This window comes from Dermochelys coriacea, chromosome 4 (assembly GCF_009764565.3).
Source record: "Dermochelys coriacea isolate rDerCor1 chromosome 4, rDerCor1.pri.v4, whole genome shotgun sequence".
NCBI classification, from domain to species: Eukaryota; Metazoa; Chordata; order Testudines; family Dermochelyidae; genus Dermochelys; species Dermochelys coriacea.
The window spans coordinates 17,818,656-17,835,544 of record NC_050071.1 but is presented as its reverse complement, the minus strand read 5'-3'; the positions used below and the strand labels follow the sequence as shown (position 1 = coordinate 17,835,544).

The following is a 16,889-nucleotide window of genomic DNA, read 5'->3' as shown; positions in this document are numbered from 1 at the left end:
AATTGATGAAATTTACTGTTATGTTATAAAGAGGAGGGGAGCCCATCTGTTTTTGTTATGTTCTCTTTTAAAATGATGTTTGGTTCATCAAAGTCATTAAATACGTCACTCAGTGACCACCTGGCAGTGATCTCTCCTATGAGGGAGGGGTCCCAGTTGGTCCTGGCAGAGAGTGGGCAGCCGAGTATCCTGCATGTGTTGCTTTTTTTAACAGTAAAAGTATAGGCTATGTGAAAACGAGAGTAGGATTTATGTGTACATCAATCATAGAAGGAAATCACTTTTAGTATCCCGAAAAAACTCTGGAAAAGCAAGCCTTGTTATGAACAAATGCAAGAGGATCCTTATCTAAAACTGAACTGGACACAGTAATATGCATCTCTGTGATTCCCCAGGTGCATCATAGGTGTCTGCACACTTGATGTGGACACCCAATAATCACCTTTTCCTTGAACAGTTTCAGAGAGAGATTGTGCAGTCTTGTCCTTTTTTACTTAAGGGTTTGAAGTCCAGTCAGGATCTTTCCACATAACAGACTTCTTCAACCCAGTGGAGCACACACCTGCTTGGCTTAGAGCCAGACTCCCAACTAAACCTCACTCAAGCATTTTTGGCACGGGTGTTCCTTGTGTTCAGGATGACTATACAAGGTCAGTGCTCGAGGTTCTCAAGCACACGACTAACTCCAGATTCACGTGGCATGACCTGTAAACTGTTTGAGACTACATTTTAGTTTTAAAAGTAGAACGAGGATACACATGGTACTTTCAGTATAAGGTGCCCTACTAGAATGGTTTTAAATTCATTTATATAAAGAGATCTAATTTTTAAAATTATTTTTGAGGTCTGCTATAAACTAACTTTGTTAAATATTTCCCTAAAGGATACAAAATTCAGATGAGTGAGACAAACTGTGTTGCTTGTTAAATTATCAAGAGCTCTCTTGAAAAGACCTTTGTCTAGCAACAGTCTGAGAACTCCTAATAATGATTATGATGTGCATATTAGATGTAAGATGAAGAGTTCATAGGTATGGCCCTACCAAATTCATGGCCATGAAAAACGCATCACGGACCATGAAATGTGGTCTTTTGTGTGCATTTACCACATACTATACAGATTTCATGGGGTGAGACCAACCCTTCTCACATTGGGAGTCCTGACCCGAAAGGGAGTTGCAGAGGGGTCACAAGGTTATTTTAGGGGGTTGCAGTATTGCCACCCTTGCTTCTGTGCTGCCTTCAGAGCTGGGTGGCTGGAGACGGGTGGCTGTTGGCCAGGCCCCCAGCTCTGAAGTCAGCACCCTGTCAGCGGCAGCAGTGCAGAAGTATGGGTGGCAATACCACACCATGCTATCCTTGCTGCTGCTGGCAGTGGGTTTGCCTTCAGAGCTGGGCTCTCAGACAGCAGCTGCCGCTCTCCAGCTGCCCAGGTTTGAAGGCAGCGCAATCGCCTGCAGCAGCACAGAAGTAAGGGAAGCAGTATCGTAACCCCCACTATAATAACCTTGCAACCCCCACACAACTCCTTTTTGGGTCAGGACCCCTACAATTACAACACAGTGAAATTTCAGATTTAAATAGCTGAAAACATGAAATCTGCGATTTTTAAAATCCTATGACTGTGAAATTGACTGAAATGGACCATAAATTTGTTCATAGTATAATTATCTAGGTATGTGTTGTCAGAATGAAATTCTGTAGTGTCAAGATTGAAATCAAGTACAGGAAAGAATTAATTGAAACCTTCCCATTATCATAGAGTAAGTGTGGCTGATAAAGACTGTGTGTGTTCCCACTATTCCTTTCTTTAAGAAAATGTTCCTCATTAAATAAAAATCAGAGGACAAGATATGTTGTGCCTTAATGTTAATTTCCCCTGCAATTTTAAAGTATATTTTTCGGTCAGTGTAATATTAGATTAATTATTATAAGCATTTTACAAAGGTTGAACAAACTCTTTTTTTCTATTGGAAGTAATTTTCAAATTACTGTTGCAACCTTGTAAAACTCACCAGTCCAGCTAGTGCAAAAAGTTATACTTTATACGCATTTGGTCAGGGTTGGCAGTTTTCCAGGAAAAACTAGTTTAGGATGGAGTGCTACTAAGTACGGTTTAAACCTGGAAAGTGGGAAAAAGAATTGCTTCAGTGTCCAGCAACTTCAGCAAGCATAAGACAAATCTTTTCAGACTTTGGTTACATCCATTCAAAACTGAGGACTAGGCGCAGTCTATCCACTACGTCAAAGTTGGTCTTCTGCTACAGAATGTAGGCCAAATGGATTAAGATCATTGTTTTAGCTGTTGTAGTATTAGTACAACTGGTACTCTGCAACTCTTCAAGCTTCTGATTGCTTAATGCAACTGTGCATTGTTGTTTTTATATAATCAAATGTTTTTGAGTTTTGTTTATATAATATTGAAATATGAGTCATGACATCTATAACTTCCTTGAGAAAATACAAACCCAAATACATAGACATTCTCATGTTCAACATCATAATGACTATATTATTATTACACCCCAATGCAGTTTTACTTTTTATTTGTACAATCCTAAATTAATCTGTATTTTATCGTGTAGCTACTGTAATCACAGTATGAATATGTAACTTAAACTAGTACAGTGCGATGTGCATGAATGAAACAGTTTTTAAAATAGCAAATGCCTTAACCTGGGACTAACTAGTTTTACCCGGGTTTGTAAAAAACATGGTTTTACTTGGTAACAACGAGCTCTGGTAATTACCATGCCATCCCTGCCTTGGGTAAGTACATTTTTGCAAGCCTGAATTATTATATTTTGTTTAAAATGTCTGTGTGTTGCAAAGTCTTTTAGATTACTATGTGCTGGGCTCTGTTTAGGAGGCATTTGATGAAAAAATTGAGTGTTTTTCAGCAAACCTTTAGCTGGAAGACCAGTTTATCAGTTGCTTTTTTTTTTCTGAATTATCTTGCATCACATGCTAATAATAATAATTAACCTTTGCACTTCTTCACACAACTTTTTGTTCATGCACAAAAGCTACATAAATCCACTTGTGAGGACAGTGTGACTCAAAGTTGTTGAGCTTTTCAGGCTTTCACTTAAACTTTCACTTCCTTTCCAACCATTAACTGGAAGCCACAATTATGAGAAAATTCTTGGCACTTCAGAATGTCATTATTATGAGGACCATATAACCTTTTCATGGGTGATAGGGTAGAAGATGGTGACTGAAAAACTGTTGATGTCTGAAATGAGTATATCACATTACTTATCTTTTTATATACACATGCTTCCTCAGCCTGCATGGAAAGAGGAACATACCTAAAGGTTTCAGAGTAGCAGCCGTGTTAGTCTGTATTCACAAAAAGAAAAGGAGTACTTGTGGCACCTTAGAGACTAACAAATTTATTTGAGCATAAGCTTTCGTGAGCTACATCGGATGCATTTGGTGGATACTTTTACATTTTTTTGTACTAACTATTGCTAGAAGTAATACCTAAAGTTACTAGAATTTAAAGAGATTAGAAAAAGCATATTTTTATCTTTTTTGCTTGCTTGCTTTGTGCATTTGACAAGCCTTTACATGGAATCAATTTCATTGTTTTCTCTGTATAATCAGTCAGGGATTGTTGTTTGTGTGGGTCTTGTACAACATTTAAAAATAGGAAAATGTTGTTGTAAAACCACAAAAAATGGCAGACAGACTCAAGGACAGATATTACACCTGAAACTATGTTAATTTCTTGAGATTGCTAGAATGCAATCTCAAGTTAACTATGTCCCTAAAATATCACTAAGAAACTGGATTAGGAAATTCTTTGACATGATTTTAGAAACCAATGTGGTGGTTTTCAGTAGTGACTTTGTGGTAAGTTTCAGTAGTTTCAGCTCTGATGACAGTTTATGAATGTCAGTTTGGACATTTAGAAACATGGGCTGTATTTTAATTTAAATGTAATAGCTGCTGCAAGATATCCAAGTATATCATGTAAACTCTTATTAGCAAAGGCATTTGGTCTAAGAACAGAATCTCACAGCAGTTGCCATGTTCCCCAGGTTTATTGAGATGCATTCAACATGTTTAACAAGTATTAATTTCCTGTAAACTTCAATAATATTTCACCATTTCCCTGTTCCCTACAAACGCCACATCATACCCACAGTTCTGTGTACACCCATTTCCCCTCTGTTGTACTGGTGCCATTTCCTCCAGATTTTCTGTATTACAAAAGTTATCTTCTTTTAGCAGGATGAAGTTAAAGGAGATTGATCGTACTGCTATGCAGGCATGGAGTCCTGCCCAACAACATCCCATTTACCTGGCTACAGGTAACTTGTTGAAGAGTATGGTCCCTACCCATAGGGCTTTCTATGCATATGGTGTAGATTATAATATACTCACTGTACTTGTACTTTATAATAGAAAATTAATGTCCTGAAGGCTGAAATAGTAATTGAGAATGCAATGCAGTGCCCACTTGAAATCACTTTTCAACCTCTGGAGTATCAGCTTTTCGTAGAAATCAAAACCCCAGCCGACATATACCTTGTAAACGTGCATGTTTGCCCTAAGTGTACGGCAGCAGTGGTAACTTAATTTCAAGGCTTCTCTCTCCTAAATCATAGGATTACATGACCCAGTCTTTACCAATGGCTTACGGTTTCTCAGGAGTTTTGGTTGCCAAAACTATTGCCTTTCTGAGTTTCCTCTGTTATTTGTGTGGGATTTTCACACAGCAGCAGGGGAGAGTTCAGTGTACCTCTGAAACACTGAAGATTTTATTTCCTTTGTATGATTTGATGCTTTCATAATTTGAAATTCCATACTTTGTATTATGTCATTCTGATACCATAGTGTATCTACCTTTCTGTGTAGGTACATCTGCTCAACAGTTGGATGCAACTTTCAGTACCAATGCTTCTCTGGAAATATTTGAATTGGATTTGTCTGATCCTTCGCTGGATATGAAATCCTGTGCAACTTTCTCTTCCTCGCACAGGTATGAATTGGGGTTCCAAATTTATGGCTTGCTTTATAAAAATGCGTTTTTTTGTGGCAACGTCAGTCCATGATATGGGCTGAAAGGACAGTGTATGAAGCTTTAGCTCTGTGTCAGTGTTATTAGGAAAGGTAAGAAGGATGGGCTTGTGGTTAAAGTTGTAGACTTGGACGCTGGAGACCTGGTTTCAGTTCCTGTTCTGTCACAGATATCTTCGGCTGGTATCCGTTGGGCGATAGAATCATAGAAATGTGGGATTGGAAAGGAACTTGATAGGTCATCTAGTCCAGTCTCCTGTACTCATGGTATTATCTAGACCATCCCTGACAGGTGCTTGTTTAACTTGTTCTTAAAAACCCCACAGTCTCTTTCAGTAATTTGTTCCAGTGCTTAACTACCCTTGTAATTAGAAAGTTTATTTTCTAATGTCTAGCTTAAATCTTCCTTGCTGCAATTTTAGTCCCTTACTTCTTTTTCTGTCCTCAGTGGTTAAGGAGAACAATTTATCACCCTCCTCTTCATAACAACCTTTTACACATTTGAAGATCGTTATCATGTCTCCCCTCAGCTTTCTCTTTTTCACACTCAAGAAACCCAGTTTTTTCCATCTTTCCTCATAGGTCATGTTTTCTAGACCTTTTTTTGTTGATCTTCTCTGGACTGTCTCCAAATTGTTCACGTTTCCCAAAGCATGGCACCCAGAACTGGACATAGTACTCCTGTTGAGGCCTTATCAGTTCTGAGTAGAGCGGAAGAATTACTTCTCGTGTCTTGCTTATAGTATTCCTGCTAATACATCCCAGAACGAAGATTACTTATTTTGCAACAGTATTACATTGTTGACTCATACTTAGATTGTGATCAACTATTCCCTGCAATCCTTTTCTCCTTCCTAGGCAGTCATTGCCCATTTTGCATTTGTGCAGTTGATCATTCCTTCCTACGTGTAATACTTTGCATTTGTCCTTATTGAATGTCATCCTGTGTAATTCAGACCATTTTTCTGGTTTGTCAAGATCATTGTGAATTCTAATCCTGTCCTCTAGAGTGCTTGCAACCCCTCCTAGCTTGGTATTGTCCACAAAATTTATAAGTGTGCTCTCTTTTGTCAGCATCCTTTCGTCTGCGAGAGACAGTGTGAATTGCAGCCTATGATGTAGATGGTTTGCAATGTCTCATGTGATTAAATAGTCCAATCTAAGATTTGCATGATCTTTAGTGTACTCTGTATGCCATTATCTAAATCATTTATAAAGATATTAAATAGGACTACCCCCGGGACTCATCCTTGCAGGGCCCAATGCAATATACTCTTCCAACTTGATTGTGAACCACTGATAACTACTCTCTGAGTACCATTTTCCAGCCAGTTGTGCACCCACTTTATAGCAGGTTCATCTAGGCTGTATTTTTCTAGTTTGTTTATGAGGTCATGTGAGACAGTATCAAAAGCCTCACTATAGTTGAGCTATATCACACCTACTTCTTCCCCCAATCCTCAAGGCTTGTTACCTTGTCAAAGAAGGATATTAATTTGGTTTGACATGGTTTGTTTTGTTTTTGATGTAAAGGAAGATAACAGTCAGAGCCCTGAGGAATTTCCAGAGAGCAGAGGAAAAGTGTTAAATGTGCTCTTAAAAATAGGAAAAGGCAGTTACAGCTTCCACATGTTGTGTCATCCATTGTGTTTAGGTATTGCGGGGGACTCATTTGATGTACCTGTGTGTTTCATTTTTGCATTCCATATGTAGTTCAGTATTTACACCTGGCTATTGGGAAGAAATGTTCCTGATTGTTTTGCTTCATTTAGACCCATATTACTACTAACTTATAACTTATATAATTAGCATTAAAAATCCAAAAAACCATCCTATTGACATCTTAGTGACACTTGCAGTAGCATTGTAGTGCCTTCTGTTCATTGTAAATTGGCCATAAAAATGTCAATGAAAGCGTGAGATGCTCTTCTTGGAGGTAGAGAAGGATCTGAAAACTTTCCATTGACACTGGATTAGATCCATTAATCTTTCATACCAGATACAATGTCAGCACAAACATTAGTCCGTCCATTGACCCATAGTACTCTCAGTGGATGTAAGTGCAACAGTTACAGCTTGTCAGCTGTTCATCAATTAATAAGCTGTAGTGTCAGCATTAGTGTATTTTTATCAAAGTTATGTATGACAGAAATATAGTATATTGTAGCTCGGCTACACTGAGATATATAAAAATCTAAATCCATTGAGGGATGATGATCATGTTTTACACAACCTTACTATGTAGATGGAAGTTAATCCTATTTCATTCTCCACAGTCCATTTTTAAATAATGATGTACAAGTCTAAAACTGTCTTCCAAAGATTTACACCAAACAAAACTGCCTGAACTTTTAGAAATTATAAATAGATTAAATTGCAGTCTATAGAGAACAGGAACCATGTCTTCCTTGTACAGTATCTAACAAGATGGAACCCTGAATCTGATTAGGGACCCGGGCTGCTATCCTAATATAGATAATAACTGGGAACGGCTCAACAACAGGTTAGAGAGATAAAAGTTAAGTAACTCGTGCTGCATATACTCTTCTTGCTCCTTGGAGCATTCAGCATATAATACTGATTAATGGTAGCATTGTTAGTGCTGATGTAATTTTTAAAAAAAGCCCTACCTCTTGGGTTTGTTTTGTTTTTTGTAGAAACTTGTTAGTTTGCTTTCCAAATGCATTAAGGCCACTTTGTAAGAGCAATGCCACAAGAGGGTGTGTGTGGTTTTGTGGAAGAAATGTACCCTTTGCATGGCTGAACATACAGGAATATTGTTTTATTATTAAACAACTTTGTTTAAAAAAAGGAAATCCGGATACTTACAGATCCAGTGTACTAGCTTGGGTATATTTCAAGTCTAAAAATATACTCTAACCTCTTATTTAACATTAAATAAAACATACTACACTCCAGGCAATGTGCTTTCTTGTTTGTGTATAATTGTTGCCACTTGATAAGCATGAAGTACAAAAATCATTTTAATTGCAAGAGTGCAGTTGAGGAATAGGGCTTATGTCAAGGAGACCGTTTTCATTCACTCTCTGTTTGCCTCTTGCATAAACAGCTGTTCATTAATATCAGAGATTTATGTGATTGCTTGTAGTTGGCTATGCTTTTAATTCTCAATCAGGGATCATCTCACAGTCCTTTGTAAACATCATCTCAAAAAACCCTGCAAGGTAAGTTTCAGAGTAGCAGCCGTGTTAGTCTGTATTCGCAAAAAGAAAAGGAGTACTTGTGGCACCTTAGAGACTAACAAATTTATTAGAGCATAAGCTTTCGTGAGCTACAGCTCACTTCATCGGATGCATTTGGTGGAAAAAACAGAGGAAAGATTTATATACACACACACAGAGAACATGAAACAATGGGTTTATCATACACACTGTAAGGAGAGTGATCACTTAAGATAAGCCATCACCAACAGCAGGGGGGGGAAGGAGGAAAACCTTTCATGGTGACAAGCAGGTAGGCTAATTCCAGCAGTTAACAAGAATATCAGAGGAACAGTGGGGGGTGGGGTGGGTGGGAGAAATACCATGGGGAAATAGTACTATTTCCCCATGGTATTTCTCCCTCCCACCCCACCCCCCACTGTTCATACCATGGGGAAATAGTACTATTTCCCCATGGTATTTCTCCCTCCCACCCCACCCCCCACTGTTCATACCATGGGGAAATAGTAGTATTTCCCCATGGTATTTCTCCCTCCCACCCCACCCCCCACTGTTCCTCTGATATTCTTGTTAACTGCTGGAATTAGCCTACCTGCTTGTCACCATGAAAGGTTTTCCTCCTTCCCCCCCCTGCTGTTGGTGATGGCTTATCTTAAGTGATCACTCTCCTTACAGTGTGTATGATAAACCCATTGTTTCATGTTCTCTGTGTGTGTGTATATAAATCTTTCCTCTGTTTTTTCCACCAAATGCATCCGATGAAGTGAGCTGTAGCTCACGAAAGCTTATGCTCTAATAAATTTGTTAGTCTCTAAGGTGCCACAAGTACTCCTGCAAGGTAAGTAAGTATTCTGACTTTAGAGCCTTGAACTGAGGCATATATAGGTTGTGACTTGTCACACTTCTGACAGAATGGGAGAGCTAGGAATAGAAGCTAGCAGTTCTCAGTCTGATCATGCCTTTGATCTGATCACCAGCCTGCACTTTTTCCCATAAAGTGTTTGTGTTTTTTATCAGGGAAAACATGATGATGATCTGGCACTTATAATGATATGGCAATGGATCTTCTTAAATTCTTTTTTTTTTTATCTTGTAGGTACCATAAATTGATATGGGGACCTCATAAAATGGCTTCAGATGGTAGTCTTTCTGGAGTTCTAATTGCAGGTGGTGAAAATGGAAATATTATTCTGTATGATCCATCTAAAATTATAGCTGGAGAGAGTGAAGTTACCATTGCACAGAAAGACAAGCACACTGGGCCAGTAAGAGCTTTGGACGTGAATATTTTCCAGGTTAGATTTTTTTTGTTCAATATACACTGTCATGGATTAGTAACATGGATTAGTAAAATACTATAGGAAATGCTCTTCTCTTGTGATTTTTGGGGGAAAGTTGTATAGATATTTTTGCATATTTAAAAAAAGAAAAGAATCTTTGATACTAATCATTATTTGACTGGAAATCATTTTAAAAATCTGATCTGTTTTTCACCATTTAGGCTATTTACTTTGTGTATTTTTCGGTTTAGACATTGAAATACAGTTTTTTCATTTTGTTTCTAGTCAGTTTCACTTTTCAGTTCTCATGCACTACTCAGTGTTGTCATGGTTGCAGACAGATGTTTTGAAATTCCTCCCAACAACTGTTTTCACTGAAATTTAAAAAACTACTACTAAATATTAGTTTTTAGGTTTTGTAACCCTTCCATTTTTGTATGTTGTTCCAAAATAAAGATAAAATGTTGGGGCCTAAAACTCATTGGCTTGACACAATTCTTAAAAGTAATAAGGACTTAATCACAGAGCTAATTTAATTCCATTACTAATGAGGATTTACCTCTCAAGATATAGCATCTTTTCTCATCCATGACTGTTCTGTGAGAGTTCAGTTTGTTTTGATTTACTAAGTAGCATTTTTTCTTTTGGCACATGTTTTTACTAAGGCAGTAATTAGTTCAGTGAACTATGTGTAAATTGCATTGTTTCTGTTCTTGATTATTATGAAGTTGGAACCTGTTTTTCAACCAGCATTAGGGTATGAGCAAAATACATTGATATAATAGTTATTTTCCCTCTAGTTCATTCTTCTCAGATCCCATTGTTATTATCTTGGCATTCCTCTTCCACCTGTAAAACTGTTTCAAATGCTTCTTTTAATCTAGGAAATGATCTTATAGGCCTTGATCCTGTGAATGCTTACTCATGTGTTTAACTTTACTCACATTTGGGATCCCATTGAAGTCAGTGGGATTAGTAACACAAATAGAGTTAAGCACAAGCTTAATTGTTTACAGGGTTGGGGCATTAGTAAAATGGAGTCATTTTGTGCAGCCCCATTCTTTGTGTGTCCATTTTCTGCGTAAGAGTACTGCAGAAACCAAGAACACTAGACTGGGAATTTAGGTCCAGCTTGCTGCAGAGTATAGGGGGTCTTGGCTAATAAGTAGTATTAGAAATCTTAAGGATTCATGTACCTTCTCTGAAGTGCTCTTGTTGTGACAAGGGCTACATTCTAAGCTAATGTCAGTTGGCACAGCTCCATGGATTGGGCCCACAGCGTTTGGGAAGGTGAAGGCTGATGCCGGAAATACTCTCAATGTCTATTGGCATATTTCTATTACAGACAAACCTTGTAGCATCAGGTGCTAATGAGTCTGAAATCTATATCTGGGACTTGAACAACTTTGCCTCACCAATGACACCAGGAGCTAAGACCCAGGTACTGGAGTTATGTTTGTCAACTGATTTGAAGAATGCTGAAAAATACGCAGATTATTTAATTTATTTTAAATCTCATACAGTATTGAAGCAGTTCTAAGCACCAATCTCTGTTTTCAAAAACTTAATTTATACATTGCAAATATTACCTTGAATGTAGTTAAGCCCTGGATAAACATCTGCTACTGTGAGGTACATTCCTTAAAATAATTATGTAGTTTTCTCTTGGGGATAAGAATCGTACAAGTATGTTGTTACATTACGTATATTGTATATATTTTGCTCCTGAACAATAAAATAACCCCCAGTGGATGTTTGTTTTTCTGATTGTAAATTTATTGACTGTTAAGGCTAAAAGTGGATATTTGTCTGTTTTGTTTTGAATATGATTCATTAATGGCTTTAACCTTTATAAAGCAGTACAGGCAGGTTGTAATGAACACCACTTTTGTGAAAATTGACTCTGAATTTACTGGGGAGACTTAAATTGCATTCCAAGTAACCAACAATGACTCTATTTATAATTATGTTAATCGTGACTGTAGTGCTTACATGCAATTTGTGTCCAGTTCTGAATTCTTTTGCACACCCAAATCGCCCAGTAAGATTACAACACTTAACTCTTGTCTTGTGTCAGCAGAACAACTTATCAGTTGTCACACTTTCAGGTATGAGTGAGCAAAATCATGCATTGTTGTGCATTCCTTGTACTGTATTTTGTTTGGTTCCTAAGTGAGAGTTAAGCAATTGAGTAGCTATCTGTAGTCAGGCTGTTTTAAAAGGCTTGGTTTTAGCTTGTTTTTTGTTATCAAATTAGTCCAATGACTAATGAACATTTTGGAGACATGTTAAAGATCCATGCCCTTTGAGTTAAGGCGTGAGAGCTCGTAATGCACATGCTCTGAGACACCCAAGAAATCTTCTAACATAATCAGGGAAGACCAGACTTAACAATTCTAATAAGGTAAAAAAATAAATAAGCAGAAAAGAATTAACACTCCAAACAAAAACAAAAAACTCTACCTTTCATTTTTCTATACATCACAAAAGACCAATCAAGGGCACAAGTCCAATTTTTAAATACTTTTTTACGGGTCACTATTAAGCTCTTGGAGACAACAAACTTGCTCCATCTTCCTCCATAGCTGGCTAATGCATCAATTTATCACAGGCAGAAAGGAAGGAGGGGTGCAGATATCCAGCCAATAGACAAAGCTACTGTATATTTAAACCTGTATATTTAAAGGTTTCAGAGTAGCAGCCGTGTTGGTCTGTATTGGCAAAAAGAAAAGGAGTACTTGTGGCACCTTAGAGACCAACAAATTTATGTGAGCATAAGCTTTCGTGAGCTACAGCTCACTTCATCGGATTCATCCGATGAATCCGATGAAGTGAGCTGTAGCTCACGAAAGCTTATGCTCACATAAATTTGTTGGTCTCTAAGGTGCCACAAGTACTCCTTTTCTTTTTATATATTTAAATGCATGGGTTTTAAAATTTCCTCGTGTCAATTAAATTTATTCAAGAAGGTAAAACAAACACATGGGCTATGAGGATTAGCTTTGAAAACTCGTAGTTTTAGCCTACTTATCTAATAAAAAAAAATTGAGTTCTCTGTTGGGGAAAAAGATAATGTTGAGACATGTTTTGTTTGCAATAGCCTCCAGAAGACATCAGCTGCGTTGCATGGAACAGGCAAGTCCAGCACATCTTGGCATCTGCCAGTCCTAGTGGTCGTGCTACCGTGTGGGATCTGAGGAAGAATGAACCGATCATCAAAGTCAGCGACCACAGCAACCGGGTAATTTATTATGTTAAACTATCAAGAGCCTGTATTAATAATCATGATTAACTATTAGACGTATTTTTGCCATAGTAAAACAAGTGACTGCACAAATTCTCATTAGACTGTTAAGTGACACAGGAACATGTCCCCATTTTATACTACCCGCTGTAGAATCTGTTAATTTTTTAAAGGGCTACAATTATATAGCTAAAGGTGGATTATTATTTTAAATAATTAATTTTTACAAATGATTCAATTAATATTTGGCAGGGAAGGATTTTGGTAGGAAGTTTAGGGTTCAGGCAAGAGAAGGGGACATTATGTATTACTCAGCAGTGAGAAGTCAGACTGGTTAAGTGATAGGTTTCAGAGTAGCAGCCGTGTTAGTCTGTATTCGCAAAAAGAAAAGGAGTACTTGTGGCACCTTAGAGACTAACAAATTTATTTGAGCATAAGCTTTCGTGAGCTACAGCTCACTTCATCGGATGCATTTGGTGGAAAATACAGAAGGGAGATTTATATATACACACAGAGAACATGAAACAATGGGTTTTATCATACACACTGTAAGGAGAGGAGTATTGTGGCACCTTAGAGCATAAGCTTTCATGAGCTACAGCTCACTTCATCGGATGCATTTGGTGGAAAAAACAGAGGGGAGATTGATATACGCACACAGAGAACATGAAACAATGGGTTTATCATACACACTGTAAGGAGAGTGATCACTTAAGACAAGCCATAACCAGCAGCGGGGGGGTGGGAGCGGAAAACCTTTCATGATGACAAGCAAGGGAGGCTATTTCCAGCAGTTAACAAGAATATCTGAGGAACAGTGGGGGGTGGGGAGAAATAACATGGGGAAATAGTTTTACTTTGTGTAATGACTCATCCATTCCCAGTCTCTATTCAAGCCTAAGTTAATTGTATCCAATTTGCAAATTAATTCCAATTCAGCAGTCTCTCGTTGGAGTCTGTTTTTGAAGCTTTTTTGTTGAAGGATAGCCACCCTCAGGTCTGTAATCGAGTGACCAGAGAGATTGAAGTGTTCTCCAACTGGTTTTTGAATGTTATAATTCTTGACGTCTGATTTGTGTCCATTCATTCTTTTACATAGAGACTGTCCAGTTTGACCAATGTACATGGCAGAGGGGCATTGCTGGCACATGATGTCATATATCACATTGGTAGATGCGCAGGTGAACGAGCCTCTGATAGTGTGGCTGATGTGATTAGGCCCTATGATAGTGTCCCCTGAATAGATATGTGGACAGAGTTGGCAATGGGCTTCGTTGCAAGGATAGGTTCCTGGGTTGGTGGTTCTGTTGTGTGGTGTGTGGTTGCTGGTGAGTATTTGCTTCAGATTGGGGGGCTGTCTGTAAGCAAGGACTGGTCTGTCTCCCAAGATCTGTGAGAGTGATGGGTCGTCCTTCAGGATAGGTTGTAGATCCTTGATGATGCGTTGGAGAGGTTTTAGTTGTGGGCTGAAGGTGATGGCTAGTGGCGTTCTTTTATTTTCTTTGTTGGGCCTGTCCTGTAGTAGATGACTTCTGGGTACTCTTCTGGCTCTGTCAATCTGTTCCTTCACTTCAGCAGGTGGGTACTGTAGTTGTAAGAATGCATGATAGAGATCTTGTAGGTGTTTGTCTCTGTCTGAGGGGTTGGAGCAAATGCTGTTATATCGTAGAGCTTGGCTGTAGACAATGGATCGTGTGGTATGATCGGGATGAAAGCTAGAGGCATGTAGGTAGGAATAGCGGTCAGTAGGTTTCCGATATAGGGTGGTGTTTATGTGACCATCGCTTATTAGCACCGTAGTGTCCAGGAAGTGGATCTCTTGTGTGGACTGGTACAGGCTGAGGTTGATGGTGGGATGGAAATTGTTGAAATCCTGGTGGAATTCCTCAAGGGTTTCTTTTCCATGGGTCCAGATGATGAAGATGTCATCAATGTAGCGCAAGCAGAGTAGGGGCATTAGGAGACGAGAGCCGAGGAAGCGTTGTTCTAAGTCAGCCATAAAAATGTTGGCATACTGTGGGGCCATGCGGGTACCCATTGCAGTGCCGCTGACTTGAAGGTATACGTTGTCCCCAAATGTGAAATAGTTATGGGTGAGGACAAAGTCACAAAGTTCAGCCACCAGGTTAGCCGTGACATTATCGGGGATACTGTTCCTGATGGCTTGTAGCCCATCTTTGTGTGGAATGTTGGTATAGAGGGCTTCTACATCCATAGTGGCTAGGATGGTGTTTCTAGGAAGATCACCAATGGATTGTAGTTTCCTCAGGAAGTCAGTGGTGTCTCGAAGATAGCTGGGAGTGCTGGGAGTGTAGGGCCTGAGGAGGGAGTCTACATAGCCAGACAATCCTGCTGTCAGGGTGCCAATGCCTGAGATGATGGGGCGTCCAGGATTTCCAGGTTTATGGATCTTGGGTAGCAGATAGAATACCCTTGGTCGGGGTTCTAGGGATGTGTCTGTGCGGATTTGTTCTTGTGTTTTTTCAGGGAGTTTCTTGAGCAAATGCTGTAGTTTCTTTTGGTAACTCTCAGTGGGTTCAGAGGGTAATGGCTTGTAGAAAGTGGTGTTGGAGAGCTGCCTAGTAGCCTCTTGTTCATACTCCGACCTATTCATGATGACAACAGCACCTCCTTTGTCAGCCTTTTTGATTATGATGTCAGAGTTGTTTCTGAGGCTGTGGATGGCATTGTGTTCTGCATGGCTGAGGTTATGGGGCAAGCGCTGCTGCTTTTCCACAATTTCAGCTCGTGCATGTCGGCGGAAGCACTCTATGTAGAAGTCCAGGCTGCTGTTTCGACCTTCAGGAGGAGTCCACCCAGAATCCTTCTTTTTGTAGTGTTGGTAGGAAGGTCTCTGTGGGTTAATATGTTGGTCAGAGGTGTGTTGGAAATATTCCTTGAGTCGGAGACGTCAAAAATAGGATTCTAGGTCACCACAGAACTGTATCATGTTCGTGGGGGTGGAGGGGCAAAAGGAGAGGCCCCGAGATAGGACAGATTCTTCTGCTGGGCTAAGAGTATAGTTGGATAGATTAACAATATTGCTGGGTGGGTTACGGGAACCACTGTTGTGGCCCCTTGTGGCATGTAGTAGTTTAGATAGTTTAGTGTCCTTTTTCTTTTGTAGAGAAGCAAAGTGTGTGTTGTAAATGGCTTGTCTCGTTCACCTGCGCATCTACCAATGTGATATATGCCATCGTGTGCCAGCAATGCCCCTCTGCCATGTACATTGGTCAAACTAGACAGTCTCTATGTAAAAGAATGAATGGACACAAATCAGACGTCAAGAATTATAACATTCAAAAACCAGTTGGAGAACACTTCAATCTCTCTGGTCACTCGATTACAGACCTGAGGGTGGCTATCCTTCAACAAAAAAGCTTCAAAAACAGACTCCAACGAGAGACTGCTGAATTGGAATTAATTTGCAAACTGGATACAATTAATTTAGGCTTGAATAGAGACTGGGAATGGATGAGTCATTACACAAAGTAAAACTATTTCCCCATGTTATTTCTCCCCACCCCCCACTGTTCCTCAGATATTCTTGTTAACTGCTGGAAATAGCCTCCCTTGCTTGTCACCATGAAAGGTCTTCCTCCTTCCCCCCCCCCCCCACAGCTGCTGGTGATGGCTTATCTTAAGTGATCACTCTCCTTACAGTGTGTATGATAAACCCATTGTTTCATGTTCTCTGTGTGCGTATATCAATCTCCCCTCTGTTTTTTCCACCAAATGCATCCGATGAAGTGAGCTGTAGCTCACGAAAGCTTATGCTCTAATAAATTTGTTAGTCTCTAAGGTGCCACAAGTGCTCCTTTTCTTTTTGTGAATACAGACTAACACGGCTGCTACTCTGTAACTGTAAGGAGAGTGATCACTTAAGATGAGCCATCACCAGCAGCCGGGAGGAGAAGGGGGGCGGGGGGGGGAGGGAGGAAAACCTTTCATGGTGACAAGCAAGGGAGGCTATTTCCAGCAGTTAACAAGAATATCTGAGGAACAGTAGGGGGTGGGGTGGGGTGCGGGGGAGAAATAACATGGGGAATAAGTTTTACTTTGTGTAATGACTCATCCATTCCCAGTCTCTATTCAAGCCTAAATTAATAGTATCCAGTTTGCAAATTAATTCCAATTCAGCAGTCTCTTGTTGGAG

At 39.3% G+C, this 16,889-nt stretch overlaps 1 protein-coding gene across 20 annotated transcripts in view; it reads left to right on the top strand.

Moving 5' to 3' along the window:
- SEC31A (SEC31 homolog A, COPII coat complex component) overlaps positions 1-16,889 on the top strand; it is a 74,491-nt gene that overhangs the window by 2,570 nt on the left and 55,032 nt on the right. For 15 of the 20 annotated variants that reach the window (XM_038398949.2, XM_038398944.2, XM_038398942.2 and 12 more), the window contains exons 2-6: positions 4,236-4,318; positions 4,866-4,989; positions 9,306-9,504; positions 10,835-10,930; positions 12,590-12,730. In XM_038398949.2, coding sequence (XP_038254877.1) covers positions 4,240-4,318; positions 4,866-4,989; positions 9,306-9,504; positions 10,835-10,930; positions 12,590-12,730 — 639 coding nt within the window. In that variant the 5' untranslated portion in view covers positions 4,236-4,239. The remainder of the gene's footprint in view (positions 1-4,235; positions 4,319-4,865; positions 4,990-9,305; positions 9,505-10,834; positions 10,931-12,589; positions 12,731-16,889) is intronic. The other 5 variants (XM_038398933.2, XM_038398945.2, XM_038398943.2 and 2 more) reach the window with 1 other exon arrangement.